The sequence below is a fragment of the Oncorhynchus clarkii genome, chromosome 16 (assembly GCF_045791955.1).
Source record: "Oncorhynchus clarkii lewisi isolate Uvic-CL-2024 chromosome 16, UVic_Ocla_1.0, whole genome shotgun sequence".
Classification (NCBI taxonomy): Eukaryota; Metazoa; Chordata; class Actinopteri; order Salmoniformes; family Salmonidae; genus Oncorhynchus; species Oncorhynchus clarkii.
This window is the reverse complement of record NC_092162.1, coordinates 60,525,409-60,546,904: the sequence shown is the minus strand read 5'-3', so window position 1 is coordinate 60,546,904 and position 21,496 is coordinate 60,525,409. Positions and strand designations below refer to the sequence as shown.

At 43.3% G+C, this 21,496-nt stretch overlaps 1 protein-coding gene across 3 annotated transcripts in view; it reads right to left on the bottom strand.

Moving 5' to 3' along the window:
- LOC139368870 (zinc finger protein 704-like) overlaps positions 1-20,547 on the bottom strand; it is a 96,374-nt gene extending 75,827 nt beyond the window's left edge. For 2 of the 3 annotated variants that reach the window (XM_071108312.1, XM_071108311.1), the window contains exons 1-2: positions 19,976-20,528; positions 10,200-10,426 (exon numbers count right to left, since the gene is read on the bottom strand). In XM_071108312.1, the coding sequence (XP_070964413.1) occupies positions 10,200-10,426; positions 19,976-20,266 (518 nt within the window). In that variant the 5' untranslated portion in view covers positions 20,267-20,528. Of the gene's footprint in view, positions 1-10,199; positions 10,427-19,975 lie in introns of all 3 variants that reach the window. The other variant, XM_071108314.1, reaches the window with a different exon arrangement.
- Positions 20,548-21,496: the final 949 nt, after the last annotated feature.

The following is a 21,496-nucleotide window of genomic DNA, read 5'->3' as shown; positions in this document are numbered from 1 at the left end:
AAAGTGCTGTTACAGTTTATTTAAACCAGCACCAGGGTGAAACCAGTCGAGCCACCAGTCAGCTGTGGTCTGTGACCTGTGACCTGGAAGGTGGGGTTAGGTCAGGGGAAACGGACTCTGCTTTGTGCAAAACTACACAGGAGAAACACATCACTGTAAAATGAGACGACCAGCTACGAGTCGCACTGGGAAACTAGTGGAAACACAAACCAACTTCGTCAAGCAGTTATCAAGTGAAAACGCCAACCAACGCTGTTCAGAAATAGTTGATATTGGAGTGTCACATCACAAACAGCTCTTTGGTGTGCGGTGTTAAAAGTGTTAGTCAGACAGCTCTTTGGTGTGCGGTGTTAAAAGTGTTAGTCAGACAGCTCTTTGGTGTGCGGTGTTAAAAGTGTTAGTCAGACAGCTCTTTGGTGTGCGGTGTTAAAAGTGTTAGTCGGACAGCTCTCTTGACTCCCTCTTGTCTTTTGCAGGCTGGGATGAATCTCACCGCCTGACGTCTGGGGACCGCCATGACTTACCATGGTGAATAATGCAATGCACTAAGGGGGAGACACAGATTGGTGTGTGTGTAAGTAATAAAGTGAGAGAGAACGAGAGAGAGAGAGAGAGAGAGAGAGAGAGAGAGAGAGACAGAGAGAGAGAGAGACCAAGAGACAGAGAGACAGAGAGACAGAGAGACAGAGAGACAGAGAGACAGAGAGACAGAGAGACAGAGAGACAGAGAGACAGAGACAGAGAGACAGAGAGACAGAGAGACAGAGAGACAGAGAGACAGAGAGACAGAGAGACAGAGAGACAGAGAGACAGAGAGAGAGAGAGAGAGAGAGAGAGAGAGAGAGAGAAATGTCCTATTCTCCATGGTGATATTAAGTGAGTGGCCAATGCCAGAGGGGCGGTGGTGAGTTTGTCTGAACGCCTCATCTTCCATGGATTTGATCTGGCTTTAGTGTGACATCCTCGTGGTTGGAGGAGAGGACAGCAAGGGGCACAGAGATGGAAAGAGATGGAGGAGAGGACAGCAAGGGGCCACATGAATAGAAAGAGATGGAGGAGAGGACAGCAAGGGGCCACAGAGATAGAAAGAGATGGAGGAGAGGACAGCAAGGGGCCACAGAGATAGAAAGAGATGGAGGAGAGGACAGCAAGGGGCCACAGAGATAGAAAGATATGGAGGAGAGGACAGCAAGGGGCCACATAGATAGAAAGAGATGGAGGAGAGGACAGCAAGGGGCCACAGAGATAGAAAGAGATGGAGGAGAGGACAGAAAGGGGCCACAGAGATAGAAAGAGATGGAGGAGAGGACAGCAAGGGGCCACAGAGATAGAAAGAGATGGAGGAGAGGACAGAAAGGGGCCACAGAGATGGAAAGAGATGGAGGAGAGGACAGAAAGGGGCCACAGAGATGGAAAGAGATGGAGGAGAGGACAGAAAGGGGCCACAGAGATAGAAAGAGATGGAGGAGAGGACAGAAAGGGGCCACAGAGATAGAAAGAGAGTATTCACATCAATCCACTGGTGTGTATTATTTACACTGATGCAAATGGTCTCTACAGTATGCATGTAAGACGCTACTAGGGCATTTTAAATTATTTGAATGTTTGAGTACTCACATTAAATTATTATCAAGTACTCGCAAAAAAAATCTAAATTGAGAACATCAAATGCATGTACATTTATGTTAATTAGCCTAACGCCAGCCATGACATGTTTTCAACTATTAACCAAGGTTTCCAATATCATACCTGAGTCAACAATGAAAAGAAGTGCAATTTGAAATGTATTTATTGAACATGACAAGGTAGGAGTAACATAACGAACACAAATGTAACAAAATGTCACATGAGGAGATGCATATATTAGGGGTGTAATGGTACATGTATTCGTAACGAACTGTTTGGTAAGGGGACCTCGGTACGGTCTGCACTGTGAACCCGAATGAATACATAAACAAATATTTTCAAATATGTGAACACCGGGCCTATAGGCAATTCCTACACTGCGATGTATGCCCTTGTCTCTTGGGTACATCTGAGCTGAAAAAAACATTGTGGGCTAATCTATTAAACTAACTAGAGTCTATGCACATGTTGTAATCAAAATTCAAATCCTAACTGGAGCATTTCAAATGATCCTTTTGTGAGGCGCAGCCGGGAACTAGTTCTGTACGATGGAGAGTGATGGGGTGGATAAACCAGGAGGATCCTCCATCACCGTTTCAATCTCCACTTTGGGAACATTTTGTATTAACAGTAGTTTACAACGGCAATAGAAAGAGAGTTGTAGACAAAACGTTAACAGTATGTCGCCACTGATCAACGAGAATAGCCTGTGCAAGTGCCAACACCTCAGAAAGGTTGACATATTTACACCGACTTCATCCCAGCAACATCTCAAACATGTTGACATATTTACACCGACTTCATCCCAGCATTCCACCAACACCTCAAACATGTTGACATATTTACACCGACTTCATCCCAGCATTCCACCAACACCTCAAACATGTTGACATATTAACACCGACTTCATCCCAGCATTCCACCAACACCTCAAACACGCTGACATATTTATACGACTTCATCCCAGCATTCCACCAACACCTCAAACATGTTGACATATTTACACCGACTTCATCCCAGCATTCCACCAACACCTCAAACATGTTGACATATTTACACAGACTTCACCCCATGCATTCCACCAACACCTCAAACATGTTGACATATTTACACAGACTTCACCCCGTACATTCCACCGGTGCAAGACGAAAATACAAAGAAACAAGAACACAACTTCGTCTCCCCTTTGTATTCAAGCAGCCCTGATTCTGATTGAGATAAAAATGACAGTACAGTATGCAGTACAGTATGCATTTCATGAGTGCCGCATGTAGCTTGTCCAATCAAAAATCATCAAAGTAGCACTACAGTCATAGAACCTCCGTGTGTGGCAAAGAACGTTAGGAGGTTATATAATCAATGGAAGAACGTTAGGAGGTTATATAATCAATGGAAGATGATGCAATTAAAGGTGCAATATGCAGAAATCTCTACGCCATTTAATGATTTTAAAAATTCTAATTAAAGGTGCAATATGCTGAAATCTCTACACCATTTCCTGGTTTCTAAAATTCTAATTAAAGGTGCAATATGCAGAAATCTCTAAGCCATTTCCTGGTTTCTAAAATTCAAATAGTTTGCCTAATATCCATTTGTGACAAAACAAGCAGTGTAGAGAACCATTGTACCATTTCATCTGCTGTGAAATATATTTTACATAACCAAAAATATTGTATTTTCAGCTGTTTGAAAGTGAAAGACGCAAAAAACACAACTTAAGAACTGGAAGCATAGAAATAGTGCTCACAGATCTTTTGACGCGTGAAGACCTCTTTTTTTGAGGCCCAACATAACAATCCCTGTCACAACAGATAATGATAGGAACATTGTGAATGCCATCACAGAAGCTGGACTTGGGCCACAAATAGGGTGCTTTGCAGTTTTTGCATCTTTTGCCAAAAAAACAAAAATGAACTACAGTAACTGCTGGCAAGCGAATCGTGAATCCAAAGCAACAATACTGTACGTACCAAACTGTGGGTTTGGTGAACCGTTACCTCCCTGGCATATATGTGCAAAATATCATGACTGTAGCTCAAATGGGACAGGAGATACACTACATGACCCAAAGTATTGGACACCTAATTCCAAAATGATGGGCATTAATATGGAGTTGGTCCACCCTTTACTGCTATAACAGCCTCAATTCTTCTGGGAAGGCTTTCCACTTGATGTTGAAACATTGCTGCGGGGACTTGCTTCCATTCAGCCACAAGAGAATTCTAATTTATCCCAAAGGTATTTGATGGGGTTCAGGTCAGGGCTCTGTGCAGGCCAGTCAAGTTATTTGACCACAGAGGATCATTAGCTTCTTAAAAAAAGGGAATTGTTTTAAATCGCATAGCCTACAGTCAGAAGGGTGCGCAATTTGGGCAGCGTACGCGGCAAATACCAAATAGATGATTGTTAAGTTGCTACTGTCAGTGAAAAGCTGAGAGACGCAGCCAGGCATATCGTGATATTAGAAAATACAATCGCAGAAAAACTGTTCGGAAAGCAAATGGCTATTGATGTAAAGAGATGACAATGAAAAGACTCCAATCTATCTTTTAGACATCAAAATTCTTAACTTATAATTGAGCAAACATTTTATTGGCACCAGCGGGGAACATCTGCCATATCTCCAGTAAGCTTGCATATTCACTGTCTTTCTCATTGAGTCAGTGCCACTTTTGTTTGTTTTGGGACAATCATTTCCTCCTCATATCGTATTGTGTCTCCCCTTTTCGTAGGCCAATTAAATGGATTAGACAACGTTGTTTACCTGTTAGTCAGTGTCAGCGGAGGAGGCTACCTTGTAATTTCTGAAGTATTCAAAAAAATGTCCGTACCGGTAAGAAAATAAATCTACTTTCACCCCTGCCTAAAACAAAATCACCAACTCAGTCTTGAAGTTGGATTTGGCTTGTTGCATTGAAAGGGACTGTTATTTTATTGATTTAATGCCAATTTCCACAGTATGGAGAAATGGTTCTCTGTTTAAAGCCAGGAAAGATAGTGTACATTTTAGTGAAGTTCAATCTTGTCCATCTCTGCGTGGGCTGCAATTCTTCTGCACGTTACTGTTCCAGGAACTGCATGCACACAGCTTAGAGAGAGATCATTGGTGAGGAGGCTATAAAACATATGCTGGGGTTAGAGTTGCAGTCTCTCTCTCTCTCTCTCAGGGCTGGATCGTTTTTTTCCTGGTCAGGTCACAAGGTCAGGGAAGCGCCAAGGCCCTAATCATGGCTAATAATAGGGCTGGGTGGTAAATTATAAAAAAAATATTATAGCACAAGTCAACAACTTCGGGAGGGCAAGCCAAATAGATCTGACTATCCCCTAGTTGCGAAAGTACGAACTGTGTGCGTAACCTGTGCTTCATCCAGCCTCCATAACCACCATGCTGTTGATTACCTCTGCCGATTATGGATGAAGACCGTCATGAAAAGAAATAACCGTCATAACCGTTGTTTTATCATTTGTATCTTTTTGTAGAATGAACAACTGACTTGGGACGACCGAGTATTCGTGGGGTTGAGTTGATTTACGCGGTAACATGGACTCTTTACAACATGATGAAACTGTGTTGCTTCTTGCTAAAAAAAAACAGGCTGTTGTAACAAAAGAGTCCTTGGTTGCCTAGGCAATGCCCCCCTTCCAGCAGCAGCAGCACATGCAGTCAGGGGTGGAGGAGAGGAGAAAACGTGCATATTTTGGCAGACCAATAACCGGCATCCAAAATTCCATGACCGTCATGGCCCTAGTGGCAATCTGTCACAGCGTTGACATAGATAAACTAGGGGCACTATTTCCATTCACTTCAACAACTGCATCAGAGTCAATACCTGCAGGAGCAGAGATAAGAAAACATTTTCACAACGAACCAGCCAAAAAGCTGGCCCAACCATTCCACTGGACCCCTTTTTGTTCACTCACACGTTCTTTAGATATTTTTATCAGCTGTATCTGTGTGTGTGTGTTTGTGTGCACCTCCTGAGTCCTTCCTCTCCTCTGTGCAGAGAACCTTGTTTTAGCTTGTTTGCAGGACACAGTAACCCAGCGATACAACCATGAACTGAACTGAACACTTTTACACAACTGTGTTCGACACACGGCCCTAGCAGAAAACCCCAACTGTGACAGCTGGTAGGGGAGGTGGCAGAGGAGAAACCAGGCCAATTCCCCACTACACTATGAAAACAAACAGAGCTTCCATCCCCCATATAGACAGCTTCTCCAACCTATCAATGGTTCTAAAACATTTAGAATAAAAACGCTCCGCCTGCAGCCGTTCCCAGACCTCATCTGTTGTGTAGCAGTGTTATCTAGCAGAGCGCTGACGGGTCATGTCCCTTGACAGACACAGCTCTCTCTCTCTCTCTCTGACTGCTGCCTGTGTGTGTGTGTGTGTGTGTGTGTGTGTGTGTGTGTGTGTGTGTGTGTGTGTGTGTGTATGTGATGTGTGTGTGTGTGTATGTGATGTGTGTGTGTGTGTGTGTGTATGTGATGTGTGTGTGTGTGTGTGTGTCACAGCAACAGAGAAAACAGCCTTGAGCCCCTCTTGCTCTGCTAGTCATTGAGTCACACACAACAGTACAAACTGCTGAGAGAAAAACATGTCAACATACACACACTGGTCTGTCTAGCCACTCAGACTGCACTGGTCTGTCTAGCCACTCAGACACACTGGTCTGTCTAGCCACTCAGACACACTGGTCTGTCTAGCCACTCAGACACACTGGTCTGTCTAGCCACTCAGACACACTGGTCTGTCTAGCCACTCAGACACACTGGTCTGTCTAGCCACTCAGACACACTGGTCTGTCTAGCCACTCAGACTGCACTGGTCTGTCTAGCCACTCAGAGTGCACTGGTCTGTCTAGCCACTCAGACACACTGGTCTGTCTAGCCACTCAGACTGCACTGGTCTGTCTAGCCACTCAGACACACTGGTCTGTCTAGCCACTCAGTGCACTGGTCTGTCTAGCCACTCAGACACACTGGTCTGTCTAGCCACTCAGACACACTGGTCTGTCTAGCCACTCAGACACACTGGTCTGTCTAGCCACTCAGACACACTGGTCTGTCTAGCCACTCAGACTGCACTGGTCTGTCTAGCCACTCAGACTGCACTGGTCTGTCTAGCCACTCAGACACACTGGTCTGTCTAGCCACTCAGACACACTGGTCTGTCTAAAAACTCAGACACACTGGTCTGTCTAGCCTTTCAGAGTGCACTGGTCTGTCTAGCCATTCAGAGTGCACTGGTCTGTCTAGCCACTCAGAGTGCACTGGTCTGTCGAGCCACTCAAACACACTGGTCTGTCTAGCCACTCAGACACACTGGTCTGTCTAGCCACTCAGACACACTGGTCTGTCTAGCCACTCAGAGTGCACTGGTCTATCTAGCCATTCAGAGTGCACTGGTCTGTCTAGCCACTCAGAGTGCACTGATCTGTCTAGCCACTCAGAGTGCACTGGTCTGTCGAGCCACTCAGAGTGCACTGATCTGTCGAGCCACTCAGAGTGCACTGGTCTGTCTAGCCACTCAGAGTGCACTGGTCTGTCTAGCCACTCAGAGTGCACTGGTCTGTCTAGCCACTCAGAGTGCACTGGTCTGTCTAGCCACTCAGAGTGCACGCCTGGCTTACTGATACCGGGATGAAACAGAGAAAAGAGATATTAGAAAAATGTAAAGTAAAGTGTTAACCCTTTTACCTGAATATGAGACAGGGATTAAGTCGCAGGAGTCAATTTCACTTGGACATTATACTGATTTACAGATTATAAGGGGGGTGGGGTTCTGTGGGGGTCAATAGTTCCATAACCTTTCATGTCCAATCCAAGTAACCAATCTTTATGAACACAATATCCTGTAGTATGAAAGACCACACGCTCAACAAAGTGAAACATGGGTAATTTTTTGTAGCGTTGAATGAGTGATCTGCTTGGATCTCAATGTTAAGGCAAAGACCACATTTAGTGTGGTTGGCCATGGTGAGCAAGGCAGTGATACAGGCATTGATATCATGTGCACTGATTTGTGTATGGATTAATATAGCGATTGGTTCATAAGCTAGTGGTCTCACTATTACAGTGAGAACAGTATTGGTTTAGGTTTATCAGTCAACAGCAACATGGCCATCATATCTTCCATTCTCACCCACATGATTGGGCAATCTTGACTTTATTCTAAAACTTTAACCATTGAAGGCATTTACTTTAAGGCATTTATTTTAGATCTTGAGAATCAGAACTATTCTGAAACACTGGAATGCTTTCTAAGAATCCAACAGCGGTCATCTGACCAAGCCTCCCCACAACATTTATGCCCAAACCACGGGATAGTTTGAACCACCACAAGGTCAGAGTCAATTCCATTTCAACTCTAGTTTATTCAGAACTTGGGTTTGGATTTTTATGTGGAAACATCCAATTCTTAGAGCTATTTTCAATTTCAGAAATTCTATGCCCCATTCAATGACTGTTTCATCTGGACTAGGACTGGTATTGACCCAACTCTGGTTGTAGGAGCAACCATGCCACTGGTAATAACCACGTAATAACCATATTGTTATCGACGCAGTACTTGGTAACATCTATGTTATAGAGTTGCACAGTATACCAAAACTTCAGTACTTTTCAATACAAACAAATATGTACAGTTAGGTACTATAATTTTTGTTACGTTCGGTACTTCTGTCAAATGTGTCTTACGTGATTGAGAGGATCAAGTCTGTATTAGCATAGCCCCTTTATAGCGCCAAGAGCAAAGAGCCTGCTCCACTTAGTCATTCATTGCTAGAGTTGTCTGAGCTACATTAGCTCCCCAGTCCCCACTCCTGCTCCACTTAGCCTGCACCAGGAGTCTGGGCTGCATCATGTTATCTCCTCACTCCTGCTCCACTTAGCCTGCACTGGGAGTCTGGGCTCCATCATGTTATCTCCTCACTCCTGCTCCACTTAGCCTGCACTGGGAGTCTGGGCTGCATCGTGTTATCTCCTCACTCCTGCTCCACTTAGCCTGCACTGGGAGTCTGGGCTGCATCATGTTATCTCCTCACTCCTGCTCCACTTAGCCTGCACTGGGAGTCTGGGCTCCATCATGTTATCTCCTCACTCCTGCTCCACTTAGCCTGCACTGGGAGTCTGGGCTGCATCATGTTATCTCCTCACTCCTGCTCCACTTAGCCTGCACTGGGAGTCTGGGCTGCATCATGTTATCTCCTCACTCCTGCTCCACTTAGCCTGCACCGGGAGTCTGAGCTACATTAGCTTCCCAGTCCCCACTCCTGCTCCACTTAGCCTGCACTGGGAGTCTGGGCTGCATCATGTTATCTCCTCACTCCTGCTCCACTTAGCCTGCACTGGGAGTCTGGGCTGCATCATGTTATCTCCTCACTCACGCGGCACAGAAGTTAACACACCTGAATAATACGACCCAGCATGTAGAAATTGTATTTTTTTTTATTTATTTTTTTTACCTCTTTTTCTCCCCAATTTCGTGGTATCCAATTGTTGTAGTAGCTACTATCTTGTCTCATTGCTACAACTCCCGCACGGGCTCAGGAGAGACGAAGGCTGAATGTCATGCATCCTCCGATACACAACCCAACCAGCCGTACTGCTTCTTAACACAGCGCGCATCCAACCCGGAAGCCAGCCGCACCAATGTGTCGGAGGCTACACCGTGCACCTGGCAACCTTGGCTAGCGCGCACTGCGCCCGGCCCGCCACAGGAGTCGCTGGTGCGCGATGAGACAAGGAGATCCCTACCGACCAATCCCTCCAGGGACTTAACCACTGCGCCACCCGGGAGGCCCCGCATGTAGAAATGTTGAAACTGTTAATTACTGTTCACAAAACAATGTCCATACAGGCTAGACACTTTTACAATGCAAGACGATACCGGTAGCTTCCAGCTTTAATTGTAGGCTAACTTTCCTTGCTAGCTTACAGCTGAATTCACAATCCTACTACTTTGTTTGTGATAATATGCAAACCATAACACAAAATATGCTAATTTAAAAGATGGCAGGCACCAAAAATGTTACTAATTCACATTGTCTCCCATGCCACCAAAACAACATTCACTTCTTCGTCTTCCTTTACCTCATGTCTGGTTTCCACTAGATTCCCGAGTCACAAAGTCAGATTCCACAGCCACATTCTGCCTTGCAAATTAAGCAAATAATGTCATTAATTTCTTAAAGAGACAGTGCACACTATTCGAAAAGAACAGATTGCTTCTTCCATGCAAATGTTGTTAATAAGTACAATAAAAGAATACAGTATGTTCTCTGAGCAGTTTCCAATAAAATAATACAGTATGTTCTCTGAGCAGTTTCCAATAAAATAATACAGTATGTTCTCTGAGCAGTTTCCAATAAAATAAGTCCTAAAGTTTATCTGTCTGGATCAAGTGTAATTTTGTGACTTTGGCTAATATATATATTTTTGTGGTATCGTTTTGGTAATAAGTATTGTGATGGTATCGAGTATTGTAATACTAAACCTGGTATCGGTATCGAATGAAAAACGCTGGTATTGTGACAACACTACTATGTTATTAGCCATGTGGTCCCTACCTGCGTCGGGGGACAGGTATGTGGGAGGAGGGGTGGGGATTTCTCTCCTCAGGTGGCACTTGATGTCCGGTTTCCTGGAAACCATCGGGCACCAGCGGATTCCTCGCTTTCAAGTGCATGTGTCTGTCCGGCTTCTGCCCGTTCAGGATCAGGCAGTGAGTGGGACTGCCGTTAGTAAGGACCCCAGTCAGACCACTGTTCCTCTCTGCCTCGCCACCACAACCCATCTGAAGGATGAAGAACAGTACACACACAGCTGAGAAATGGTTGCAGTCTCAGAACTGTTATGTTGGTGCTTTTTAGTCCACATTTTATATTTATTTATTTTTATTTCACATTTACTTAACCAGGTAGGCCAGTTGAGAACAAGTTCTCATTTACAACTGTGACCTGGCCAAGATAAAGCAAAGCAGTGCGACAAAAACAACAACAGAGTTACACATAAACAAACATACAGTCAATAACACAATAGAAAAATCTATGTACAGTGTGTGAAAATGTAGAAGATTAGGGAGGCAATGCAATAAATAGGCCATGGAGGCAAAATAATTACAATTTAGCATTAACACTGGAATGACAGATGTGCAGATGATGATGCGCAAGTAGAGAATAGAGATACTGGGGTGCAAAAGAGCAAGAGGATAAATAACAATATGGGGATGAGGTAGTTAGTCGGGGGTGCTACAGTGCCTTGCGAAAGTATTCGGCCCCCTTGAACTTTGCGACCTTTTGCCAGATTTCAGGCTTCAAACATAAAGATATAAAACTGTATTTTTTTGTGAAGAATCAACAACAAGTGGGACACAATCATGAAGTGGAACGACATTTATTGGATATTTCAAACTTTTTTAACAAATCATAAACTGAAAAATTGGGCGTGCAAAATTATTCAGCCCCTTTACTTTCAGTGCAGCAAACTCTCTCCAGAAGTTCAGTGAGGATCTCTGAATGATCCAATGTTGACCTAAATGACTAATGATGATAAATACAATCCACCTGTGTGTAATCAAGTCTCCGTATAAATGCACCTGCACTGTGATAGTCTCAGAGGTCCGTTAAAAGCGCAGAGAGCATCATGAAGAACAAGGAACACACCAGGCAGGTCCGAGATACTGTTGTGAAGAAGTTTAAAGTCGGATTTGGATACAAAAAGATTTCCCAAGCTTTAAACATCCCAAGGAGCACTGTGCAAGTGATAATATTGAAATGGAAGGAGTATCAGACCACTGCAAATCTACCAAGACCTGGCTGTCCCTCTAAACTTTCAGCTCATACAAGGAGAAGACTGATCAGAGATGCAGCCAAGAGGCCCATGATCACTCTGGATGAACTGCAGAGATCTACAGCTGAGGTGGGAGACTCTGTCCATAGGACAACAATCAGTCGTATATTGCACAAATCTGGCCTTTATGGAAGAGTGGCAAGAAGAAAGCCATTTCTTAAAGATATCCATAAAAAGTGTTGTTTAAAGTTTGCCACAAGCCACCTGGGAGACACACCAAACATGTGGAAGAAGGTGCTCTGGTCAGATGAAACCAAAATTGAACTTTTTGGCAACAATGCAAAACGTTATGTTTGGCGTAAAAGCAACACAGCTGAACACACCATCCCCACTGTCAAACATGGTGGTGGCAGCATCATGGTTTGGGCCTGCTTTTCTTCAGCAGGGACAGGGAAGATGGTTCAAATTGATGGGAAGATGGATGGAGCCAAATACAGGACCATTCTGGAAGAAAACCTGATGGAGTCTGCAAAAGACCTGAGACTGGGACGGAGATTTGTCTTCCAACAAGACAATGATCCAAAACATAAAGCAAAATCTACAATGGAATGGTTCAAAAATAAACATATCCAGGTGTTAGAATGGCCAAGTCAAAGTCCAGACCTGAATCCAATCGAGAATCTGTGGAAAGAACTGAAAACTGCTGTTCACAAATGCTCTCCATCCAACCTCACTGAGCTTGAGCTGTTTTCAAGGAGGAATGGGAAAAAATGTCAGTCTCTCGATGTGCAAAACTGATAGAGACATACCCCAAGCGACTTACAGCTGTAATCGCAGCAAAAGGTGGCGCTACAAAGTATTAACTTAAGGGGGCTGAATAATTTTGCACGCCCAATTTTTCAGTTTTTGATTTGTTAAAAAAGTTTGAAATATCCAATAATGTCGTTCCACTTCATGATTGTGTCCCACTTGTTGTTGATTCTTCACAAAAAAATACAGTTTTATATCTTTATGTTTGAAGCCTGAAATGTGGCAAAAGGTCGCAAAGTTCAAGGGGGCCGAATACTTTCGCAAGGCACTGTATTTACAGATTGGCTGTGTACAGGTACAGTGATCGTAAACTGCTCTGACAGCTGATGCTTAAAGTTAGAGAGGGTGATAATTCTCCAGCTTCAGTAATTTTTGCAATTCGTTCCAGTCATTGGCAGCAGAGAACTGGAAGAAAGGCGGCCAAAGGAAGAGTTGGCTTTGGGGATGACCAGTGAAATATACCTGCTGGTGCGTGTGCTACGGGTGGGTGCTGCTATGGTAACCAGGGAGCTGAGATAAGGTGGGGCTTTACCTAGCAAAGACTTGTAGATGACCTGTAGCCAGTGGGTTTGTAGCAAGGGCCAGCCAACGAGAGCATACAGGTCACAGTGGTGGGTAGTATATGGGGCTTTGGTGACAAAACAGATGCCACTGTGATAGACTACATCCAGTTTGCTGAGTAGAGTGTTGGAGGCTATTTTGTAAATGACATCACCGAAGTCAAGGATCGGTAGGATAGTCAGTTTTACGAGGGTATGTTTGGCAGCATGAGTGAAGGAGGCTTTGTTGCGAAATAGGAAGCCGATTCTAGATTTAATTTTGGATTGGAGATGGAGAGTCTGGAAGGAGAGTTTATAGTCTAACCAGACAACTAGGTATTTGTACCTGTCCACATATTCTAAGTCAGAACCGTCCAGAGTTGTGATGCTAATCAGGCGGGCAGGTGCGGCAGCAATCGGTTGAAGAGCATGCATTTAGTTTTAAAAGCAATTTAAAGCAGTTGGAGGCCATGGAAGGAGAGTTATATGGCATTGAAGCTCGTTTGCAGGTTTGTTAACACAGTGTCCAAAGAAGGGCCAGATGTATACAGAATGGTGTCTTCTGCGTAGAGGTGGATCAGACAATCACCAGCAGCAAGAGCAACATCATTGATATATACATAGAAAAGAGTCAGCCAGAGAATTGAACCCTGTGGCAGCCCTATAGAGACTATCGGTGGTGACAGTGTTTCCTCGCCTCAGTGCAGTGGGCAGCTTGGAGGAGGTGCACTTCTTCTCCATGGACTTTACAGTGTCCCAAAACTTTTTGGAATTACTGCTACATGATGCAAATTTCTGTTTGTAAAATCCAGTCTTAGCTTTCCTAACTGACTATGTATTTTGGTTCCTGACTTCCCTGAAAAGTTGCATATCGCGGTGACTATTCGATGCTAATGCAGAACGCCACAGGATGTTTTTGTGCTGGTCAAGGGCAGTCAAGTCTGGGGTGAACCAAGGGCTATATCTGTTCTTAGTTCTACATTTTTTGAATGGGGTATGCTTATTTAAGATGGTGAGGAAAGCACTTTAAAGAACAACCAGGCATCCTCTACTGACTGGATGAGGTCAATATCCTTCCAGGATACCCGGGTGAGGTCGGTTAGAAAGGCCAGCTCACTGAAGTATTTTAGGGAGCGTTTGACAGTGAGTTACGGACACAGGCAATGAGGCAGTGATCACTGAGATCACGGTTAAAGGTTCCTTGATAATTTGTGCGAGATTGAGGGCATCTATCTTAGATTGTAGGACGGCCGGGGTGATTGTAGGACGGCATATCACAGTTTGGGTCACCTAACAGTACGAACTCTGAAGATAGATGGGGGGGGCAATCAATTCACATATGGTGTCCAGGGCACAGCTGGGGGCTGAGGAGGGTCTATAACAAGCGGCCACAGTGAGATACTTGTTTCTGGAAAGGTGGATTTTTAAAAGATGTTTAAAAGACCTGGATAGTATGACAGAACTCTGCAGGCTCTCTCTGCAGTAGGTTGCAACTCCGCTCCCTTTGTCAGTTCTATCTTGTCGGAAAATGTTGTAGTTGGGGATGAATTTTCAGGATTGGTGGCCTTCCTAAACCAGGATTCAGACACAACTAGGACATCAGGGTTGGTGGAGTGTGCTAAAGCAGTGAATAAAACAAACTTAGGGAGGAGGCTTCTGATGTTAACATGCATGAAACCAAGGCTTTTACAGTTACAGAAGTCAACAAATGAGAGCGCCTGGGGAATGGGAGTGGGGCTGGGGCTGCAGGGCCTGGGTTAACCTCTACATCACCAGAGGAACAGAGGAGGAGTAAAATAAGGGTACAGCTAAAGGCTATAAGACCTGGTCATCTAGTGCATTCGGAACAGATATTAAAAGGAGCAGATTTCTGGGCGTGGAAGAATAGATTCAAGGCATAATTTACAGACAAGGGTATGGTAGGATGTGAGTACAGTGGAGGTAAACCTAGGCATTGAGTGACGATGAGAGAGGTTTTCTCTCTAGAGGCACCAGTTAAGCCAGATGAAGTCACCGCATGTGTGGGGGCTAAGGCATATTGGGCAGGGCTGCGGGGTCTACAGTGAAATAAGGCAATAATCACTAAGCAAAACAGCAATAGACAGGGCATATTGACATTAGGGAGAGGCATATGTAGCAGAGTGATCATAGGGACCAATGAGTAGCAATAGGTGAGTCAGGGAGACGATTCAGTAGTTGCTACTACGCTAGGTGAGCTGGAGACAGGGCGATTCAGACAGCTAGCGGGCCAGGGCTAGCAGATGGGCCTTCGGCGATGTCGCAACAGAAGAGCCTGTTGGATCCACCTCGGACGATTACGTCGGCAGACCAGTCGTGATGGATCGGCGGGGCTCCGTGTTGGCAGTAAATGGTCTAGGCCATTTGGCAAAAGAGGTATTGTAGCACAAGAATTAGCTGGTGGACCTCTTCGGCAAGCCGGGAGATAGGCCTAGCTCGAGGCTAGCTCAAGGCTAACTGGTGCTTGCTTCAGGACAGAGACATTAGCCAGGAGTAGCCACTCGGATTGCAGCTAGCTAGCTGCGATGATCCGGTGTAAAGGTTCAGAGCTTGCGGTAGGAATCCGGAGATATGGTAGAGAAAAAACAATCCGATATGCTCTGGGTTGATATCGCGCTGTGCAGACTGGCAGGTATTGACTGAGCTGGGGCTGGCTGGTGTCCGAGTTAACGGTGAAGACCGCTAGCAGTGGCAAACTGACTACTAGCTAGTAGCTAGTTACCTGGCTAGCTTCTGATTGGGGTTCTGGTTCTAAAGTATAGAAATAGCAGATTCGTACCACATTGGGTGAGGTGGGTTGCAGGAGAGTATATTCAGTCCATAGATGGGAAGTGAGATTAAAATATATACAAAATATTTACGAGAAAAAAAACAAGGAAAACGATACGGGCAAAACACACGTCCGACTGCTACGCCATCTTGGAGAATGGGCCTGACAGTTTAAGGCCCAATCTACCTCTTTATTTTGGCTAAATTTTTTGGGAAAGAGACGTTGTTGAGAGATTTTGTGTACAAAGAAATAGAAGCTGTCAGTTACACTAAATCTGTCCAACAATTAGGAGGCACTGACAACTAGAATATATAACCTATTGTTTAAAGTAGGGTTCCCCAACTAGCGGCCACAGGTGATTTAATTTGGCCCCCCAAGTTTTCTGAGCAAAAATGTATAATTAATGACCAACTTCCTGTAGCATTCACTAATAATAACCAAAGACTTGTAGCATTCACTAATAATGACCAACTTCTTGTATCATTCACTAAAAATGACCAACTATTGTAGCATTCACTAATAATGACCAACTTCTTGCAGCAGGCATCACATAATGACCAACTTCTTGCAGCATTCACTAATAATCACTGTCTTGTAGCATTCAATAATAATGACCAACTTCTTGTAGCATTCACTAATAATGACCAACTTCTTATAGCATTCACTAATAATGGCCAACTACTTGCAGAATTCACTAATAATGACCAACTTCTTGTAGCATTCACTACTAATGACCAATGTCTTGTAGCATTCACTAATAATGAGCAACTTCTTGCAGCGTTCACTAATAATGACCAACGTCTTGTAATATTCACTAATAATGACCAACTTCTTGTAGCATTCACTAATAATGACCAACTTCTTGCAGTGTTCACTAAATGACCAAAGTCTTGTAGCATTCACTAATAATGACCAACTTCTTGCAGCATTCACTAATAATCAGCGTCTTGTAGAATTCAATAATAATGACCAACTTCTTGCAGCATTCACTAATAATGACCATCACCTTGTAGCATTCACTAATAATGACCAACGTCTTGTAGCATTCACTAATAATGACCAACTTCTTGCAGCATTCACAAATAATGACCAAAGTCTTGTAGCATTCACTAATAATGACCAACGTCTTGTAGCATTCACTAATAATGACCAACTTCTTGCAGCAGGCATTATATAATGACCAACTTCTTGTAACATTCACTAATAATGACCAACTTCTTGTAGCATTCACTAATAATGACCAACATCTTGTAGCATTTGCTAATAATGACCAACTTCTTGTAGCATTCACTAATAATGACCAACTTCTTGTAACATTCACTAATAATGACCAACTTCTTGTAGCATTCACTAATAATGACCAACTTCTTGTAGCATTCACTAATAATGACCAACGTTTTGCAGCATTCACTAATAATGACCAACTTCTTGCAGCATTCACTATTAATGACCAACGTCTTGTAACATTCACTAATAATGACCAACTTCTTGCAGCATTCACTAATAATCAGCGTCTTTTAGAATTCAATAATAATGACCAACTTCTTGCAGCATTCACTAACAATTACCAACTTCTTGCAGCATTCACTAATAATGACAAACTTCTTGCAGCATTCACTAATAATGACCAAAGTCTTGTAGCATTCACTAATAATGACCAACATCTTGTAGCATTCACTAATAATGACCAACTTTTTGCAGCATTCACTAATAATGACCAAAGTCTTGTAGCATTCACTAATAATGACCAACATCTTGTAGCATTCACTAATAATGACCAACGTCTTGTAGCATTCACTAATAATGACCAACTTCTTGCAGCATTTACTAATAATGACCAATTTCTTGTAGCATTCACTAATAATGGCAAACTTCTTGCAGCAGGCATTATATTATGACCAACTTCTTGTAGCATTCACTATTAATGACCAACTTCTTGTAGCATTCACTAATAATGACCAACTTCTTGTAGCATTCACTAATAATGACCAACGTCTTGCAGCATTCACTAATAATGACCAACTTTTTGTAGCATTCACTAATAATGACCAACTTCTTGCAGCAGGCATTATATAATGACCAACTTCTTGTAGCATTCACTAATAATGACCTACTTCCTGTAGCATTCACTAATAATGACCAACTTCTTGTAGCATTCACTAATAATGACCAACTTCTTGCAGCAGGCATTATATAATGACCAACTTCTTGTAGCATTCACTAATAATGACCAACTTCCTACAACAAGATCCCACCATGTTGAACTAATAAATTATCTGTCAGCATCTCAAAAGTTGTACCGAAACTACCTGTTTCCATCACAGCTGTCGTGATTTTTTTCTATACGGTATGACTTCACCCGCATTAAAACTGTGGATGGAAACGTAGTTAGTGTAATTAATTATACTGTGCTTAATGCTCTAGCTTAGCTAATGAACTACCTATGTTGGTTGAGCCGTGCATGACCAGAATGACACATCGATGAACCACTAAAGGCACACCCCATTTCTGTTGGAAAATTGAGAAGGAGGAGGAGTTGGACAGTTCTTCGTGTCCTAACGACCGTTAAAGCTAATTTCCTACAATTCTACACATTTTTTCCATTGCTTAAGACTTACTCATACAATATGCTATCTGGGGAACCGCCGAACTCCAAGGGGCCCCCAACCAACAAAGAAATGTATATATGTTTTAGATTTGAAAGAATTGAGCCTATTGGGGGGGAAGAATCGACCTGTTGTTAATATTGGGACATACATGTCCCCCCGTCCCCCATGGCAATTTCACCTAAGATACACAGGATACAGCAGGTGTAAAACACTACAGTGAAATGCTTATATGAAATTATTATAACAGTTACCGCAGTAATTTGACTGACCTAATCATGTCCAAATCATCTAAAAGTATCTCAAATTGATCGTGAAGCTCAAAAATGTAACAAGAAAATTCTAATATCTGTCCCATGACTTGAATGGGATTTGTGCCACAAATGCAAAAAAAAATGTTAGCATGTGGAAACAGTGCTAGGGAAACTAAACCAAAGCATAGATTGCTGTCATACCTTGTCAATAGACTGCTTACAGGGTAAGGAAACAAATATGTTATTTTTTTAATTCTGTTGAACAATCCCTTCACGGAGCACATTAACCCTGTGTAATCCTCCCGCTCACACGCCATCTGACAACACTTTGACAATAGACTATAATACCAAACAAAGTGATAGCATGTAGGATGGCTAAACAAAAATTACGGTTTCTCAAAAACGTTTAGGCATATGACATCCCCTAGAAATTCACTGGTAGGACATTGTCCACTAGGGGGGTATGGGGGTATATGGGGGTGTGTTGATGTCTTGGGACAATACAACATATCTGACATGCACTGTTGTTTTAAAAAATAATAATAATATCAAGCAACACTTGTAGATAGTTTTTCTTCCCTTCAAAGCAGGGTCTTGGTCAATGATGTATATAAACCGTGGATTTCTAATGCTATATGTTGGACTTTAAGAGGCGTTGAAGCCACCGGTCGGCCATGTTGGCATTTCCCAGTAGGAGCAGTCCTCCATAGGATTTAATGCAATTCTACAGTATTTCAATTCAACGTTTCAAGAAGAAAATGACAGGTATTTATGTTTTTTTTTTGTAGTGGGGACAGTAACATTTGTAAGATCTAAAATTATACTTTAAGGAAAATGTTTTTATATTTTTTTCATATATACATTAAGGCTTCTGTAATATAATAAATATGGCAAAAAATAATGTAGATATTAATAAATGTAATTCTATAGCTTCCAAAATATTTGTTACAATGGTGGGGTATGAAAATGTATGTACTCTACTGTAAATCGCTCTGGTTAAGAGCATCTGCTAAACGACTGAAATGTGGGGGAGTGAATCGACGGATTCAACACAGCGCCCCCAATCAGTCATCTAGTGTATATTATCTGAATCATTGGTCTCGATGCCTCCCTGCTGAAATTCTGGCAGGCAAAGCGGTCGCTATGGGGGAGGGGAAATTAGTTTGGAGTCCCAGCCCTTTTTCCTTTAAACTTTGAACATGCAATGAGCCGCCATTTTAACAGATTATATTCGTCATACATACTAGTTGCATTTAGGCTATAATTAACTTGGGTTAGACGCATAGCCTGTCTGACCTATATTTTCACTTTAAAAAGTAACCGATTCATGTCATTAGAAAAGTCAGAGCGGCTGGTTCTGTAGTTTGTTTCCCCGGTGTATGCAACAGTGTGCTTTAAGGAAAACAATGTGCTAATGTGAAACTCGATTGATATATAATTGAATAGGGTGAAGAAGAATAACACATTACACACTTGCTTTTAATCTAACCAACTCACTGCAAAGAAAAATACATGAGGTCCAGCATGCAATGGATATGACAGTGTAATAGCACCTACTATTTTCCGGTGCGCGTATTTTTCTCTCCCTGACGACAGGTCATTCCCATTGAGGATGATGTCCTGGTTTGTACATTCTCTCAAAGAGCCATCGTCTTGCACGATTGTGCAGAAAACTGCTCCTGATGCGGGCCCGCTCCCGCACGCCAGAATGACACCGCTGTCAGTAGTGGTGACACTCATTTCGCTTCCCTTGGAACCCTCTGCATGCTGGTCAATACCGGCTTGTTTCGAAGCGCCCCCGACCAGTATTTCAGCCGGAGACATGTCAAGCAAACGTTTAGAATTCATCGTCGGACCGGAGTGGTGACTAAAGAAAGATTACCCGCTTTCTATACCTTTTCGTGCAGAAATTTGGAAGAAAATACATTCAGGCCTGTCTTGAGTGGATCCCCGTGTGTTACCACTATTCTAAGGTATGGACTTCTCCACCAGCCGAGACAAGTTAAAAAGCCGACACAGTCAATTTGAAAGATTAAAGATTGTTTAGCTTTTTTCCTCAAAAAAATGCCACGCCCCCACTCCCCTGCGCGTGCAGCCAGGCGAGATTCACAAGGCACCGCCTTCAATTCACTGCTATTGGTCCGCTGCCATTGCAAGCCAGAAGCCAATGGGTAGTTTGGAATGTGTCACTCACTTTTTTGTGTGTGAAGATAATGGGGGTGTGTCGCTCCAGTTTGCCGGCCGGCCGGTGAAAAGGGAGAAATGAAAACAACAAGTAGCCAGCCAAGGCCTAGATTTACTGTAGGCTCCGCAAAAGTCGAAGCAGGGGGCCTATGTCTGTGCAGTGTAGCCTATGCATTTAGCCTAACTTCTTCAGGCTACAGAATATTCCAAAGCACAACAGTAAAAAATTGATATGTTTGTGCAACTACCATTTTTACCATGCCATGTTTTTATTAACCTTATAGGTTTGCCTATGCCATTTTATCAGTGTAATAGCAATAGTGGTCGTGGTTACAACGAGTGCTGCTGAATGTTCGGTTAGTCCTGCTACATTGTTTCCCGACTTGAAGCTGCTACATTGTTGCAGTTTTATTACAATGTAACAATTGCATTTATGTTGCAACAAGATAATCATATAGCCTAGCCAGGTATTCCCATAGTGAGTTCGCAATGCGGTCGGGGGTAAACCAAATAAAAATGTGATTCACATTTATTTTTAAATTGTAAGCCTGCCAATGATGGCAAAAAACAACATTTGAGAGTGCGCTGACCCTGGTGCTAGAGGTGGTACGCAGCTGGAGGTTGAATGTTTGAAGGGGTACTGGACTATCAAAAGTTTGGCAACCACTGGGCCTATTGGGGAGACCGATGATAATCACATAGCTGGGCCTCCCGGGTGGCGCAGTGGTCTAAGGCAGGGGTTCAAGCCCAGGCTCTGTTGAACTCTGGGTTCGAGCCCAGGCTCGGTCGCAGCCGGCTGCACAATTGGCCCAGCGTTGTCTGGGTTAGGGAGGGTTTGGCAGGGATATGGGCGCAGTACATGCTGACCAGAAGCGTGCACCATGGCTCTCAACC